General features: G+C 37.7%; 1 protein-coding gene across 11 annotated transcripts in view; it reads right to left on the bottom strand.

The window, feature by feature from the left end:
* Window positions 1-313: 313 nt before the first annotated feature.
* Window positions 314-18,647, bottom strand: part of KALRN (kalirin RhoGEF kinase) — a 927,260-nt gene continuing 908,926 nt past the window's right edge. For all 11 annotated transcript variants that reach the window (XM_051985449.1, XM_051985462.1, XM_051985447.1 and 8 more), the window contains 4 exons: window positions 15,510-15,588; window positions 13,070-13,270; window positions 4,120-4,258; window positions 314-3,132 (listed from right to left, as the gene is read on the bottom strand). In XM_051985449.1, coding sequence (XP_051841409.1) covers window positions 2,587-3,132; window positions 4,120-4,258; window positions 13,070-13,270; window positions 15,510-15,588 — 965 coding nt within the window. In that variant the 3' untranslated portion in view covers window positions 314-2,586. The remainder of the gene's footprint in view (window positions 3,133-4,119; window positions 4,259-13,069; window positions 13,271-15,509; window positions 15,589-18,647) is intronic.

The raw sequence follows: 18,647 nt of genomic DNA, 5'->3' as shown, positions 1-18,647 counted from the left end.
TGGCCATCACCCCCAATCTGCATTTCTCCTAGTCTAGGCTCTACTTTTTATAGACCAAAATTCAGCTGTGTTTTGCCATGATAACTCTGTTGATGTTCAAGAGAGCTGTTCAGACCATCTGTCTAGGTAGAAGGAATGGACAAACCAAATGGTGTAGCATCTTTTGAAAATTAAATGATTCTACAACAGTGCAAAACAAGTCATGAAACCTCTCCTCTGCAAAATAAATCCTAGGCTAGGGTCCATCATATGTTTTATATATGTGTGTGTATGTGTGTGTGTGTGTGTGTGTGTGTGTGTGTGTGTGTGTGTGTTTACTATGGAGGTCTTAGGAATTTAGATGATTTAAAAAAAAATTCAAATTGTGTATGTCTTTGAGTGGAGCGTATAGAGAGCAATTCAATAGTCTCCAAGGCATTTGAATAGGTAACCCAAGGCCATTTTCACAAGCTAGAAAACAAATACAGTCAGAGTCGGTTTACACATATTTGGTTAATCCCAAAAATACTAAGTGCTACCTAGTCTTATTGCTTGTACTTACTACTAATTAGTTAATACATAAATTCAAGAAAATTTTAGGGATGATGTGGAGACAGGGAAAGGTAGATAATGAAGTTGCCTTTTAATACTGTGAAAAATATTTAGTGAGCTATTACTAATTCTACATTTCCACTGTGAGATGAACGGTTTCTGGACATTATCTTAGTTCAGATTTGATTTTCAATATTTTTTTTCCCCACCCAAACATGCAGATGGATGCTGGGGAACCATTCCCAAATGACCTGCTTGCACTCTCTGTACTGCAGGATTTGGGTCCTTCCTGTTGGAAGGGAGAAGGAATGCTGGGAAATCTTATTGGGGTAGATAATTCAGGTAGGCTTAAAAATGTCAGCTGTATGATAGCACATTTTAAAAGACATCCTGGAAAGTATGGGTGAGATCTTATATAAAATTAGAGTAAAAATACTCAGTTTTTAGCACTTTTTGCTTCTACCAAAGAAGAAAGGGCAATTAGTAATATAGCCTTATTCTGAGGCAGCATCCTCTAGTCTAGAGAGCAACATCAGACTTTAAATTGGTTTGGGGAGTTCAGAGAAATGCCTAGCATAGGATTAACATCTACTGCAGTCCCAAGGAAAACAATGTTCCTTTTGGATAATCTATGGGACTTTGTTTCATGGCTTCAAAATGAAATGTCTCCTTGGTGTCCTCCAGTCTGATTTTCAAGTGATGTTAGGAGGAGTTTTTGCTCAGGAGAAGGCAGATTTCAGCTCCAAAATGAGTGCCCCCCAAAAAACTGGTTTTGATATCATTTGGAAATCCAGGAACCAAAAGAGAGAGTAGTCTCACTCATTTCTATAGGAATTTTGGTTTTTCCAGGCCTTTTGAAGAAAGACAGATGGCTGCTTTATCCTAGTAGACAAATATCAGTGATGTTAGTAATGATAGAGATACAAGGGAAGATTCCCAATGTCTGATGCATTTCTGTAGAAGGAATTAGAATTCTGCTCCCTCATGGATAAGAACTGTAAGAAAGGTTTCTAATGGCCCTATCAAATGAACATATTATATTCATGGACCTATTTCAAAGTCAGGTGGAGGCATAAAAATAGATCCCTGGATTTGCTCATTATCCATGAATGGATGTGCAAAATTTAAATTCCATGCTAGCCTAGCTCTCCAGCAGATTTCTCTACGAGATCATTTCTGAGCTGTCAATGAAACAGGAGAATTTATAGACACAATTCAGTGTTCATCAAATAAACCTTCAGCTGGAAGCAAAGTCAGGAGTTACTCATAGAGATACAGGAAAAAAGGGGTAACATCAATTCCTCCAGTTTTGGTAAAAGATTTCTGTACAAGGTTTTATAAAATACTTTTAAAAAATCCATCATCTAATTGTGCTTAAGTCAAAACGACTTACTGCTCCTAGAAATAACTGTTTTAACTCTAGCACAGAAAGGTACTGGTGATTGATTTTAAAGCTATCTCTATTTTACATACATATATACACATATATCATAAAACTCTGAAACCTGGGTGGGATATATTCTACTGTATGTTCACTTAAGTTACAGCTAAGATCCTAATCTGGAGCAGTTGATAGATGGGCTGCCTCTATTACACAGAATTCTGTGGCTGTTTTTGAAGATTTCAATAAAGAATGCTTTTCAGTTCTGTATTGGCTCACTACCATGAACTTCAGTTGACTCTACTTAAGACTCCACTTGGAAATCATGATTTTCCACTTTGACCTAAGTCCACCTGAAAGTAGCCAAGCAGGCCCTTTCCTACCCTCACCCCTTCTATTTTCCACAATCCCAACACTTAGCTTATTCCTTGCCTTTGCAGAATAACCTTAGAAAGAGAGTAATTAGCCCACTATCAGAAAACTCCTAGATTCAGGGTGGGTTTTACTGTTTAAACATTGAATAACCACTGGAAAAAGGTGCATGAGGGACATCACTTAATCTGGGGAACTTCAGAAAGTCAAATGGTTTAACACAGAACTATTTACAGCCCAACAACGGCTCATTTTTGCTCACACTGTGCATCCCAGTCAAGCCTCAAGGACAGGGAGCAGGCTTATGTCCCTTGGTTCATCCGACTGACTATGAAGCTCTTGACATTGGGAACGGGGCGAACATCGTTTTGGTGCTTCCGGCGTTCTATGAAGCAGGCCAGTCGTGAGGTATCCAGGGGGATTTTGGAGTAGCTGCCATTATGGGGCTGCAGCCAAGGGTGTTGCAGGCAGGTGGCTGCCGTGGGTCTCCGCCGGAAGTCTTCTTGTAACATCACATTGATGAAATCCCTTGCCGTGTTGCTGACCCCACAGAAGTACTCATGAGGGAAGCTGAAGTCCACCCTACAGACGTTGATACATGTCTCCTCCTTGCTCTCGTCCAGAAAGGGGGAGACCCCACTCAACATGACATAGGTCAAGACCCCGATGCTCCAGATATCTGTGCCCAAGGACACAGGGATGCCCTGGATCACCTCTGGGGCAGCAAACTCGGGATTCCCCAGCAAGTGGTGGATGTGGAAATGACCTGAGATCTGGACAGCATCCTCCAAATCAATAAGCTTCACTCGAGGCACAGGAATCCGTAAATCAATGAGCAGGTTTTCTGGCTGTAGAGCAATAAGAGAGAGGGACTGAAGGAGAAAAGTTTGCTTTTCTGATTGGAATATCTAACATTTATAGATGACTTTAGAGCTTGCCAAGTGCTCTCCTATTTGAGCTATGCAACAATCTTCCCCATTTGCTAAACCTGAGGCTAAGAAGACTTGCCCAAAGTCACACAGCTCAATGTCTGAGGCTAAATTTGAACTCAGGAAGATGACATCTGATTAATTTCATTAGGCTTTCTGGACTTCAATTTCTTCGTCTGTAAAATATAGCATTGAACTTATAATTCTAACCTCCTATAATATTATACTTCAAAAGAATTTTCTTAAATTATATAGAAACTTATCTTAGTTGTCTAGAAGAGAGACTGGTAGAATGTAAACTCCTTGAGGGCAGGGATTGCCTTTTGTCTCTTTTTTATATCCCCAGCACTTGCATAATGCCTACCAAATAATATATGCTTAATAAATGTTTATTTATTGAGTGAATCAATACTGTCCCCAGTCTTAAGATTCATTGGAATTTTGATCCTTCTAAACAAATCAAGATGTAATTACATTAATTAAGAATAATGACTATGCAAATTGGATCTGATATCTTTTTGTTTGTTTGTTTCTGGCCCTAATAGCTGATCTCAGAGCCAGGAGAATCTGGGTTCAAGTCCTACCTCTGAAACATGCTAGCTATGTGACTCTCAGAATGTCAGAACTCTGGGCCAGTGGTGTCAGACTCAAATAGAAATGGGAACCACTAAATTGTACATAAGGATCCCTTTGTATTGATTTAGTTTGTTTTATTAAATATTTCTTAATTGTATTTTAAACTGGTTCTGTCACTCTAGAATGTGATGGGTACATGAGCCTCTGCTCTAGTCAATTTTCTAAAATCATAACTGACAGAGGAAGTGCTGCCCTGTCTTGATAGAGGAGAATCACCCCATCTATATCAATGACATCATAGAGCCAGCCCCTCCTCATACTTTTTGTTACCTTGATGTCCAAATGAGCAACCCTGCAATTGTGTAGATACTGTAAGGCTTCCATGGTATCTCGGATGTAGAAAGCAACTTTTTCTTCCATGAGTTCATCATGATTCATAAGATAGTCCAAGAGTCGGCCATCATCCATCCTATAAAGATAAAACAAGAAAAAAAAAGTTTAAAAACAAACTCCATCAAGATCTGCCTATAAAATTATTTCATTTTGATACAGACATGTTTCAACTAAAGATTCAATTCAGGATAACATCCAAAGCTGGAGAAGGTTTTGGGGAAAAGAGCATGAATTCACATTAAAATGAAGTCAACAATAAAAAAAAGGGCAACTAGTTGGCACAGTGGATAGAAAGCTGGGCCTGGAGTCAGGAACTCATCTTTCTGAATTCAAATCCAATCTCAGATATTCATTAGCTGTGTGACTCTGGGCAAGTTACTTAGCCCTGTTTGCCTCAATCTCCCCATCTGTAAAATGAGCTGAGAAGGAAATGGCTAACCACTCTGGTCTCTTTGCCAAAGAAAACCCCAAATAAAGTCAGAATGAATCTGTCATGATTAAAAAATACCTGAACTACTACAATAAGAAGTTTTGTATTTACACTCTTTGAGAAACAATGTTGTATAGTGGATAGAAACTACCTTGGAGTCAGGTTCCAAACCTGCCTCTGACATATGTTGGCTAAGTGTTAACCACTGAGTAGGCAGATATCTATTGATCTGATTAGTAAGAGCAGAAGCAGAGTTTTCTCACCTAGGAGAATTTCAGTTACTATTCTAATTAATATTTTAGCATATGACAGTGTCTTCCATGATGAAATCTGTAAAACCTTTTGTTTTGTTAATTGCTTTCACTTTTTTTTTCAGAAGAAATGGTCTCAGTGTCTTTAAAAAATAAGTTTGCAAAAATAGAGGAATCATTCATTCACTACAGTCCCTTTAACTTGTGCCTGCACATAATTATATTGAATCTGAAAGTGACCGAATCCAGCATACTCTGGATTTCACTGTGAGCTATTGAATCAATTAATCAAACATTAAGCACCTACTATATGTCACCCACTGTGAGATACAAAAAGAGGCAAAAGGCAATCCCTACTCTCAAGGAGTTTATAACCTAATGAAGGAGACAACATGCAAACAAATATATGCAAAGGAAGCAGTAAATAGGATAAAGCAAGGATAAATAGGAAGTAATTGACTGAGAGAAGGTGTTAGAATTAAGAGACTAGGGAATGCTTCTTGGAGAAGGTAGGATTTTGGTTTGGACTTAGAGGAAGCCAGGGACATCAATAGAGCAGAGGGAGAGAATTCCAGGCATGGGAGAAGTCCCTAAAATGACCAGGGCTGAAAGATGGAGTAGTTTGTGAATCTTCCAGAGAAGTGTCACTCAATCATGTCAGGACGGGGCTAGACCTGAGAGTTTTATCAAGAGTCTCATGCTAATGTCAATTCCTTCCTTTCTAGGAAGGCTTTTCCTTGGGTACTTGCATCGTGCTTTGCTTTTTTTTTTTTTTTTTTTAATTATAGCTTTTTATTTACAAGGTATATGCATGAGTAATTTTACAGCATTGACAATTGCCAAACCTTTTGTTCCAATTTTTCCCTCCTTCCCCCCACCCTCTCCCCCAGATGGCAGGTTGACCAATACATGTTAAATATGTTAAAGTATAAATTAAATACAAAATAAATATACATGTCTAAACAGTTATTTTGCTGTACAAAAAGAATCGGACTTTGAAATAGTGTACAGTTGTGCTTTGCTATTTTAAATACAGTGCAATGAGCAAGCTGGATGAGCCTCAGTAAGTTGGGCTAGAATAGGATTTTTCTCTTTAGGGCATTCCCATGTGCTTCCCTGCTACCTAGAAGAAAAAACCTGCTCTTAGTAATTCCCATGAAATCAGATTCCTAATGCAGCTATTTGCCCTGTACCTGCAGATTCTACTTAGATTTGCCAAGAGGTATATCCGAGAGAAATTGAGGAAAGCCACACATTTATCACCAGCATGCCATGAACATAGAAGAGGCTGGAGATTTTTTCCATTCTTTCTCTTTGTATCCCTAGCACCCAGGACAGGGCCTGGCATGCAGTAGGCACTTAATAAATGCTTATTGAACGATTTAGTTTCACCTCAACAATGCCATTTTATCTCCACCAGAGGTCACTATTTCTTGTTTTTTGCTTTCATTTTGCTTTTGTACTGATCCTGAATTGCACCTAGAAAGTTGCATCAGAGACATTATGGACACAAGAAAGCTGTGCCCTGTAATTAATGACTCACCAGCCCCAGTCTACGGTATTATAGACTCGCACATACCAAAGTGGTTTTGTGGAAAGACTATTTTATTAGTAGACTTGCTTTCTGTCCACAGCTCTGCCACAAACTAGCTGTTGGAACCTGGAAAATTTACCTCCTCTCTCCTGGTCTGTAAAATGAGGTTGGTCTAAATGAGAACTAAAGTCCCCTTCTACCTTTAGCATACTATAAATCCAAGTCCCTTTTAGTTGGAAAATTCTGACTTTCTTTGAATTAAACACTCCCCTTCTATCTCCTTCTCCCTCTTGAGTAATTGGGACCCATTCCTCTGGGAGTAATAAGCCTACAGGTTGAAACAATGGCAGATGGAGTAATAATCCCAGAGTTAGGAAGACCTGAGTTCAAAGATGGCCTCAGACTTTTCCTACCTTTGTGACTCAGGGGAAATTATTTAATTTTTGTCTCTCTCAGTTCCTTCAAGTATAAAATGGGGATATAATGGTTTCTACCCTATAGGGATGTTGTACTAATGTAATATTTGTAAAGTACTGACACAAAATAGGCATGTAATAAGGGTTTGTTCCCTTCCCTTTCCTTTATGTCTTATGCCATTTCTATGATGGACAACACATGGTGGGTGAAATATAATACTATAATGCTCGATAGCCTTATTACTTATTGAGTCCCTCTGTGGAAATATATTTAGGAAAACTTTAAACATTAGCCAAGCATAATCTGGATATTCCAGACAAGAATGCTAATAAGCTAAAGAAAATTTAACTCACTAGATATCAAGTCCTCAGGAGAGAATGTCAGTCTAACAGCCTAGATTCCCTTATAGGGGAGAGAGTCTTGGGCCATGAGATAAAGAAAGAATTACAAAAATTAGAATGAATGTAAATATATGAACCCTATGTAGATGAAACAAGGGAGATCAGTGTACATTACCAAATGCTGGCTCAGGATAATATAGATTTTTTTTTGGCAGTCATTGATTCTCACTATTAGATCTTTATGTGGGGTATTATCAGACCTCTACAGTACAGGAAGATAAGAAAACTTTTCATTTGCCCAATGGACTGCTATCAATTTGAATGCATTTCACAATCATAATAGTACAAAATACTTTGTATATTTTGTTTCATTTGAGACAGAAAAGACTATTAGCATTTCCATGTGTACAGTGTTTTCTTCCTTTTAATGGAGTAATTAAGTTTTAAAGAGGTTTAGGTGACTGGCCATGTTCACCCATCAAGAAAGATTTGGAGATAGATTCAAACTTGGATGTCTTTTAATTTCAAATCCAGTTTTTGTAGATAGTCATTAACTACCTAAAGGCATGAATTGGGCCAAATAGTGAATTGTTATAGCAATTTAGGAAAAACATAAACATAAAGAACCTATCACAAAGGCGATACAATCTGGAAAGATTTTCCATAAAGATTAGTCCCGATATGAAGATACCCTCAGAGAACATGAACTGCTATCAGGGCTAACTTAACCTACTGAAATAACTATTATAATATCAGTATCTGTCCAGAGTTCCAGGTTCATAACCTCAGCATTATACTGGATTTCTCATTCTCCCGCACTTTGCATAGCCAATCAGTTGTCATATTTTGCTGTTTCTACTTGCCTACACAGCATCTCTCACATCTGACCCCTTCTCCCTACTCATGCAGCTCCTATTTAATAGGAATTAATTAAATTAATTAAAGAATAAATCTTCATTTATTCTCCTCCCAGCTCTCCTGATTTTCTCAATTCCAATACCTTGCCTCAGCTGGAATTGCCCTCAGCTCCCAGGACCTCCTCATCCTGCAATGTCCACCCTTCCCTCCAGCCTTCTCACCCAGAAATACCCCTTCAACATGTCAGCCTCTTTTCCTCATTGGTGAATTCCTACTAGGGTCAACATTTAGGGGGAGGGCACAAGCCCACCACCTTCATTCCTCTTCTGTCTCCTCATTGCAACGGCTTCTTAGCTGGTATCTTTGCTTAATCTCTCTCAGATCTAGTAAATTCTTAGATTGTTGCCAAAATAACTTTCATTGAGCAGAGATGGAGCCTGTCACTCTCCTCAACCAATTCCAGTGGCTTCTGATTGTCTTTGGGATAAAATATAAAGTCCTCAGTTTAGACTATAAAGATTTACACAATTTGGCTCTGAGTTATCTTTTCAAGCTCACTGAATACTATTCCCTCTCCTGAGCTCTGCCCTTCAGCCAAACAGATATTTGTATTTCTCACTCAGGTTACACCATTTCTCTTCTCCAAGCCTTTGCATCTGCTGCCCCCCATGCCTGTAACCATCCTCCTTCCTTACCTCCAGAAGGAGTCCCTCTTTCCACTTAGGGTGAAGTTCAAATACTGTCTTCTTCATTAAGCCTTTCCTGATTTTCCCAGTTTCTACTTTATATATATTTATATTTACTTTATATTAATGCTATATTGGGCAACAAGGTGGACAGTAGATGGAGTGCTGGATCTGGAGTTAAGAAGACTCATCTTCCTGAATTCAAATTTGACCTCAGACATTTCCTAGCTGTGAGACTCTGGGCAAGTCACGTAACCCTGCTTGTCTCAGTTTCCTCATCCGTAAAATGAGCTGGAGAAGAAATGACAAAAAAACTCTAGTATCTCTGCCAAGAAAACCCCAAATGGGGTCATGAAGAGTATGACACTATTGAGAAATAACTTAACAATGTTGTATATATGCATGTTCTTTATATCTTCCATTAGAAGGGAAGCTCATTAGAAGTATGGATTGTCCATGACTTTGTACTAACCAGCTACTGGTCCTTGAAAACTTGCATCTCCTCTCTTGGCTTGTAAAATGAGAACTAAATTTCCCTTCTAGCTTTGTACTTACGTCTCCCGTGTCTAATACACTGCCTGGTGTTAATATATAGTAGGTATTAATAAATATTTGCTGATTGATTGCTTGGAAGAAGAAATAAGATAAACCTAAAGTCAATTTCACACCAATAACACGTTTACTCAAGATCTCAAGAAGTCTACACATGGCACCCAACCTAGAAATGGCAGACAATTCTATCTGGCACTTTCTAGGCTCTGAACATAGAGCACTGGAGATAGTTTCTCCCCTATAAATAATAGAGATGTAGAATATCTAAAGGTAGCAGCAAGTCACAGCAGAAGAACCTGAACTATCTGACCAGTGACTAGACTATCATATTTAGGTTAATTGCTAATGAGGATATTAGTCAAAACACATGGATGATTCACATGAATGATAGAAGGCATAAAATGTTTATTGCATGTAAAGACATTATGTAAGAGCATTATATAATGTATATGAATGTATTTTACACGATCATTATATATAATATCAGGTGTAATTTTCAGAGAATTAAAATTTCAACCTGAGAATAGGAGGTTGAGAAATGTGGTAGGTGATAGGACATATTCCTTATTTCTATTTACCCTACCTTTTGAATAACTGGCAAAAATAAAGTGTGTATAATTCAAGGCATTAGAGCTGGTACCTGGGAGACACCGAATGAAGGAAAAAGCATTTATTAAATACCCACTGAGTACTAAACAGTGCAGATGCAAAAAGAATAAGCAAGACAGTGTCAGATCTCAAGGAGCTCAAACTAATTGTGGGACATACAAGTTAAAGAAAGTTTGGTTACAGGGAAGTTAGAAAAAGGAAGACTCTATGTGGCAAGAATAATGGGAACCTGGGAAAGAAAAAGGATTCTGGAGATTTTGCTAAGGAGATAGCATAGAAAGGGACTAGTCTATGAAACTAGTGGATAGGCTGGCTGTCCCATGGAACATGGAAACACTAGAATGAGAGGCTGAAAGTCAAAAGAGAAAGGGAATTTTTTAAAAGTCTCCACTTCAATAGTTAGGGAACAGCAAGTCAAGACAGGGTCTGTGGGAGAAAGAGCTTTTATCATAGGAGTCCTCATATTTAAAACCATCATAATTCAGAAAAATAAATATATGTATACATACACACATATACATGTATATATCCACACTACATAGATATATTAATATGTGTAAATCTAAAGATTAGGACTCCTATGATAAAAGCTATCTAAAGATTTACACATATCCTTGGGACTAATTAAAGGATTGTTATTTTGTTTTTCCTTTTCTTTTACCAAAACCTTCCTCTGTGATATAATGAAAAGTTATCCTGGATTTTTTACTCTACTCTTACTCTTTTTACTACTCTCTTTTATCTCCATATCCAATCTGTTGCTAAAGACTGTTGATTTTACTTTTACAATTATCTCTCCTTTGACACTACCATCTCTAATGTAGGCTTTCATTAATTACCTTGAGCCCAGATTATTGCAATGGCTGGCTGATGGGCCTGACTATTTCTAATCTCTTGTTATTCTAATGTATTCTTCATTCAACCACCAAAGTGATTTTCCTAAAATACAGGTCTTACCATGTCAGTTAACTCCTATATCTCCCTGCCAGTTCTAGGATCCAGGTCTGTTCCAGATCTAGATCTTTGTAATTGCAAGTAGGGAATCAGTCTCAGTATTCCAGGGAAGACCATGCACATACTATTTCCCAGGTTTCTTAGGTGGAAACTATGAACTAAGAGAATGAAGAAATTCCCTGAGGTGAACCCAAACCCTTTGTGTAATGAAGGGCTCTGAGACAATATGATCTGAATGGAAAATATTACTTCCTTTTCACAGCAGGGAACACCTTTGATTATAAGAATGAGATGAGTGGAAAGAAGTAGATATTTTTAGAGGTATCAAAACAGGAAAAACTTCCCCTGTCTTATTAAAAGCCAGCTCTCCCTACCAGTAACCTGATATAGTCATAAATTAAGCTTCAGTCAGTATGTTAGCCTGGGCAACACAGCTCCTGGCCATCATTACAACAAACTATCAGTACTAGAATCATCAATCTAACAGTCCCTGTGAACAGTTTCAGGCCAGTTTCTATCCCTTTGAAAAATTTCATACCATCAAAAAATGTTTCCTGTATATTGTTATATTTAGAAGAGAAAAATATATTGTGTTTATAGGAATCAGAAGAAGCATCACTATAGCTGACAGTGTATCCCAAAACTATATATTTTCTTGAGGATCCTCAAAGCTTTGTCCTAGGCCTTACATTTCCCCTCTATACTCTTTTTCTTGATGACTGCATAAACTCTCATGGATTTAATTATCTTCTCTAGGCAGATAATACATATATGTGTGTACAAAGACAAATACATGCACATGTACTTATAATACATGTGTGTATATACATACATGTATACACACATATATGTCTATATGTACATACATTTATATATAAAATATCTTTCTTCTGCACATCAGTCCCATGTCACCAACTGACAGATATTTCAAATGGGAAATTCCATAGCCATCTCAAAACATGTCTATAACAGACCTTATTATCTTTCCCTAAAAAACTACTTGCTTTTGAACTCTACTATTTCTGTTGAGGATATCACTGTTGTTTCATTACTCACCCCTCAATTCACAAACCCAGCCACTCTAAATATCTCACTTTCCCATACTATTAATTTTTAATTGGTCCTCAGAAGGGGAGGTAGAAGCAACAACTCCAGCTATAAATCTACAATCCTATAATTTTATGAAGGATTTGATGAAGTGGGGCTAAGGAGGATATTCCACATATGAGGGATGGCTAGTGTCATGGAGATAGAAGGGGAGTATATTTACTTTCTCCTTTCTTTCATTTCTGCAAATATATTAGTTTTTTTTCCAGAGTTCAACTCAAAAACTACATCTTTTGTTGGTGAGTCATTTTAGTTGTGTCCTACTCTTTGTGACCCCATTTGGGGTTTTCTTGGCAAAGATATTGGAATGGTTTACCATTCCTTTCTCCAGCTCATTTTACAGATGAGGAAACTAAGTTAGGTGACTTGCCCAGGATCATGCAGTAAGCGTCTGAGGCCAAATTAGAACTCAGTACTTCTTGATTCTTGGCGTGGCACTCTATCCACAGTACCGTCTAGCTGTCTATAATGTATACTTTTTTTTGTTATTCCTCCAGTAGAATCTCAGGAATTATTTCATTCTTGTTTTTGTATAACAGTGTCTGATAGTTATGAACACAATAAATGTTTAGTGATTGGTGTTGAACATCAGTAGAGCATTTGCATGATGTATCATGAGATGTCAGGGTTGTAGCTTTTGTCTCCTGATCAGCAAAATGAGATTAGTTTAGATGGTCTACAGAGTCTATTATACCCTAACATTCTGTGTTTCTAATGAATCTATTTTACTCCTATTTTCCAAGAGAACAATGGAACATTGGCTGTTTGTTCATAGCCTGAGATGTAAATTTCTCCTTCTTTCCCGAGTTAATAGGAATCCCTCCAAACTTTGGAATAGTTTGTCACTTTGGGGAGTTGGAATCTAGAAGGGAAAATATTGCCTTTTGGGGATGGAATGGGAGAATGGGGAGTATTCATTTCTACCCCAGCCCAATTTCTAGGGATGAATGAAAATTATCTAATAATAATCTACAATTGTTAATACTACTATGGAGGGATATGGAGGTTTAGTAATTTATCACATAATTAGTAAATATTTTTGAATCCAAGTCCCCTGACTCCAGCATCATCTATATGGGGTCAACAGGCCAGGCAGTGGCCACCTAAATGGACAGAAATGATGCTAGAGGGAAGCTGTTGGTACTCACAGTTCCAATACCAAGATATACGATGTGGGTGACTCATAGGTATCGTGGAGTGTGACATATTGAGGGTGCTGCAAATGCTGGAGGAGGGCAGCTTCATGTGCTGCCTGTTCCTTCTTCTTCATTTTTTTGCTAATGAATTTCACAGCAACATCTTTTCGAGTAGCTTTGTGAATGCACTTCTTCACGATGGAGAACCGACCCCTGGAATCAGATGAAAAAGAGAGTCTTCTGTCAGAATTCACAAATAAACCCTAGATTTTTTTCCAGGGATCTGTAATATTAACATGCAAATGCTAATATTTTACTAGAAGTCCAATAGGTCTTTCTGTCGATAGCCCTTCCCATCTAGGCTTCCTAGTGTCAGGGAGGTAAGAAGCTGGAATCATAGAATCTTAGAAGTCACCTAGTCCAATTCCCTAGCTGATTCATGGAGTTTTCTCTACAAAATACTCTAAAAGTTGTCACCTAGCTTCAGCTTGAATGCTTTTTAACATAAGACAACTCACTACCTTAGGAGGCAGCCAATTTCATTTTTGGACAGTTCTAATTATTGGGAAATTTCTTTCTTACCTCAAGCCTAAATCGATCTCCCTGTTACTTCTAACTATCTGTTTAGCTCTCCTGTCTTGAGTTGTGATAAATGAGTCTATCTCCTCTTCTGTATGATGGCCTTTCAACCATTTCAAGACAATGACCATGGTCGTGACTTTGATAAAGTTACTTTTGTCTAGGCTGAGCATCCCTAGTTCCTTCAACTCATCATCATCTGGGTTAAACTCAAAGGATCATGTGTCTAGATCTGGAAAATACCCCACAAATTCCTCTTATTTTACACATGAGGAAACCAGGAAAGTTAAATTACTTGTCATAAATCATACAGATCATATCCCAAGTGGGATTTGAAGCCAGGTTTTCTGATTCCAGAGTGATCGCTCTTTCCCTGGAGTGTGCTAGTTAGCTTGTAACAGCTCCTAAGAGCCAATTGTTAAATTGTAAACTGTCTATGTTTACAAATCTGAAATTGGCAAATGCTACAAACTTTATTATTGTGTTGATTATGTAGACTTAAGAAAGGGATGGAGAAAAGGTAAATAATGCATATTCAAGTTAAAATTGTATTGCTGGTATATTTTTTCCTCCTTCAGAGAGCCAATTGTTCAACATTTACTAACATAGATGTGACTGTACTACATGGACTTCTAGCTGACACTAATTCTTTGAGGATAAAAAAAAGAGATAAAATTGGTGTCATTTTATTTTGTCCATTTGTTTGCCATTTTGCCTCCTTTAAGGTTTGATTAATTAAAAAAAATAATAATAGCTTTTTATTTTTCAAAATACATGTACTTCCTAGCTGTGTGACCCTGGGCAAGTCACTTAACCTCAATTGCCTCAGCCTCCCCCTCCCCCCCCAAAAAATACATGTAAACATGTTGAACATATATTGGATTACTTGCTGTCTAGGGGAGAAGGGGAGAGGAAGGGAGTGAGAAAAAATTTGGAAGACAAGGTTTTGCAAGGGTGAATGCTGAAAACTATCTATGCATATATATTAAAAATAAAAAGCTTTATTAAAAATGCATGTAAAGATAGTTTTCAACATTCACCTTGCAAAACCTTGTCTTCCATTTTTTTTTCCTTACCTCCCCTTCTCCTAGAGGGCAAATAATACAATTTAGGTTAAACATGTGCAATTCTTCTAAACATATTTCCATTTTTGTCCATTGCTGCACAAGAAAAATCAGATCAAATGGGGAAAAAATGAGAAAGAAAACAAAATCCAAGCAAACAACAAAAAAGGTAAAAATTCTATATAGTGTGATCCCCTACTCAGTCCCCATAGCCCTCTTTCTGGATGCAGATCTTGTGATAGCAGACATTCACATACTTTTCCCCTTGAATGAGCATTAATTACTCAGTTTTTTTTTTAATTTTAACTTTTTTTGGTCCAGATTTGTGATTTTCATCAGCATAAGGATTTTCCAGTGTGGAAATTCCTTCTACTAACATAGATAAGCAACTCCTTCTTGTTACTCTTAGAGAAAGAACACTAGCTCTGACATTAGAAGATCAGAGTTCAAATTACCTTTATGATAACTTACTTATAATCTGTGTGAGTTTTGACAAATTACTTAACCTCCCCAAGTCTCAGTTTCCTCATATGTAAAGTCAGAGCTGGCTTAGATAGCCTCTGAGGCACTTTCTAGCTCTATCCTTTGATAGGTTCTATGAATCATGGTCACACAACCAGTAGTGTCAGAGATGGGACTTTAGCCCAATTCTTTCTGCAAGTCTTGCTTTTTATCTCTATATCAGGTTATTTCTTTTTTTATTCAAATTTTTAAAAAACTAAAACTTTTTTCTTTTTGTGAACATATACATCTATGGGGATTTTCCATTCCAGGCAAGTCCCAGCATGGAAAGCTGCAGTATTTATTACCTTCCAATTTCATTCAGCTCCGTGTAAGCCAAATCAAAATTTTCCTTCCATGAAATGGTAGCACCATCAGCTGCAGCATCTTTGGAAGAGAGAAAGCACACAGGTGAAGCTGAGAATGTCACAGAAGATGGACAGCTCCTGCAGAACCCCCCAAAGGTTCTCCTTTCAAAAAATTCTTAAAAAAAAGAATTATAAATTCAATTATCAGCAAAAATATTTTAACATAATGAACAAAAAAGAGGATTGCATATAAAATTGTGAACTTATGTTGCATAACTTTTAAAAAATTATAAATAGGAATAAAATTGGCCTGATCTCCTATTTCACTCAGGCTGGAAGTACATTGACCAGATCCTGCTGTTGCTTGTCATGAAAACTTTTTTTTTTTTTTTTTTTTTACAATCTGGTTTCTGGTTCATGGTTTTTGAGGCAGGGTGGTGATCCTCTGCCCCGTGGACTCACCAAACTATTGCCAGACTCAATGCTGGCACCCCATTGATTTTAGTTTTTAATTTTAATTTTAATTCAGTACTTGAGTGATCAATCAATCCATTGGACTTAGTAGCAGGAAATTATAAACAAGACCACCAGGACTGCCTTTTTTGTTTGTTCTTGCAGGCCCCAGAATTGAGAAAGGTTTTTCCTATCTCTGATGTTAGCACTCACATCTTGAGAATTCAATGAGTCTATCAGCCATTCATATCTTAGTAAGAATTATTTTCATCAGAGTGTTTTCTTCCTTGGGGTTCTACACCCTCCAACTCATCTTGGTTAGCTTGCTTCTCCTGTCATTGCCATAGGACCAAGTGGGAAGATCTTCTGGTACTGATTATCTTGGAAAAGAGCTCAGACCCATGAGACCTGAAGGGAATTGGGTGGAGTTCAATTCTGAGAAGACTAAAACTTAGAGAGACAATTTCAGGTCTCTCTGATAAGCTGCCACACTCCTGAGGATGTCACAGAAAAAACGTGGAATTACAGATCACAGAATGCCAATTGCAAGGGACTTCAGTACATACAACAGAAAGAAAGTTGACTTTGGGATATAAGAACCTGGGGTCAAACCTATCTGTGGTAGCCTGTGTAATAGAAAGTCCTACTGTGTGCAGGGCACTTCTGGGATGAAAAGGCTAAAATTAAACAGGCCCTACTCTGAAGAGACATTCTGCTTACACTGAACATTTCAATTAAAAAATATCCCTACTATGTGGCTTGTCCTGTGTTAGATGCAAATATGAAGAATGAAATGATTCCTACCCTCAAAGAGCAGACATTCTAAAGGAAGTATATATAAAATTCTGCCAATTTTTTTCAAGAGGGAGAGAATACTAATAATTAGGAAAATCAAGGAAGACCTCATGGGAGAAAGTGGCACAATTTCTGAGCTTTGAGGAAGCTGGGGATTCTAAGGTGGATGTGTTGGGGGATGGCACTCCAGGGATCAGGAATAGTCAAGGTAAAGGCATGGGGATGGAGGCAGCAAATGGAATTTCACATCTGGAGAACAGCTAATAAACCAAAAATAATCTATATGTCATACGTATTTCTAAACAATGCCTTGTTACTAATTAATATAGTTGTAGGTCTTCAAGAAAATAATAAAATCCATTAGTAAACTCTGAGTCCTGCACTATGGTATAATGTAAAGAGACTCATTCAGAAGTCAGGTCTAGGTTATCATCCTAGATCTGCCACCAATTAGTTGGGGATCTTGAAAAGTCAATATTTATGGATCTTTATTCCCCCCCCCCATCTTCAAAATGAGGGGGTAACTTATCACAAGTCTATAAATCTGGGGATGAAAGGGATCTTAGAGGCTCTCTGGTTCAAAGCCCTTACTTTTCAGATGAGGAAATGAAGATCCATAGGATTTAGTGACTTATTTTTGCTTGTTATTGTTTTTATTCATTTTTCAGTATTTTCCATTTGGGGTTTTGCCATTTCCTTCTCTAAGCTGAAGTGACTTGCTCAGGATCACACATCTAGAAAATATCTGAGGCCAGATTTGAACTCAGGAAGATGAAAATTCCTGACTCCAGATCTGGTGATGTATTCACTGCCCATAATTAAATAACATGTTGTTTAACAATGTTAATAACAATTTTTATCATTATGGGCTCATTTTGTCTTTACACGGCTTTTATATTCCCTGGGGACCTCTAGGAATGGTATATTACACTAATATCTCATTTAGATCATGAACACTAACTAGGAAAACAGCTATAGATGTAATTGGGTGGGAGATGGGGGGGAAGGAGAATAGAAATAGAAAAAAGAAAGTGAGACAATTTGGAAGGGTGACTAGGAAGAATGCAAGAGTTGGCAAGTCTTATTATTGGCTTTAGGCTAAAGAAGACTGGAGCTTAGGGAGGGTTTCTATGGACCAGCTCATGATTTCCTGTATGTAGAAATAGAACATATGTTTGGAGGCATTTTTGGTCTTGGTGTCTACATAATATAAAAGTAGGTTATGGTTTCTTTTTTTAAAGCAAAATATTAATAAATAGTATATTTTTCAGTCTTTTGGATTCAACTGAATTCTACATATATATTTAATAATATTTCAAAAGGTAATATTTATATCTGATTTTTTTAGAGGTTCAATCAATTTCTAAAGGGAAAATCCATCCCAAATCAGGAAGGGATTCTGATTCCTTGTCCATTGATTAGGGTGGTAACCAGTGGAGTGCTGAAACCAGCTTCGACCAGCTCAGGAAATTCAACTCATAAATTTTCAGTGTGAGAATTTATACCTCATTAATCAGCAAATGTTACAAATCAGGTCTTCCTTTATTATTTCGTTGATTGTCTAGACTTAAGAAAGTGATGGCCCCTCTGATGCTCTCTTCTTCTCCCCACTTCCTCCCCCTTTACTTTCTCTCTTTCACTCCCTCTCTCTTTCCCTCGCTCCCTTTCTCCCTCTCTTCTTCTCTCCCTCTCTCTCCCTCCCTCTCTCCCCTCTTTCCCTTCTTCATCTCCCTTTCTCCCTCCTCTTCTTCTATTTCTCTCCCCATCTCTGTCTTTCTGTCTCTTTCTCTTGCTTTTCCTCCCTCTCTCCCCTCTTTCCCTTCTTCCTCTCCCTTTCTCCCTCCTCTTCTTCTATTTCTCTCCCCATCTCTGTCTTTCTGTCTCTTTCTC

Source organism: Antechinus flavipes, chromosome 3, assembly GCF_016432865.1.
Source record: "Antechinus flavipes isolate AdamAnt ecotype Samford, QLD, Australia chromosome 3, AdamAnt_v2, whole genome shotgun sequence".
Lineage (NCBI taxonomy): Eukaryota > Metazoa > Chordata > Mammalia > Dasyuromorphia > Dasyuridae > Antechinus > Antechinus flavipes.
Note: the sequence above shows the minus strand (reverse complement) of the source record. Positions and strands in the feature narration are given on the sequence as shown.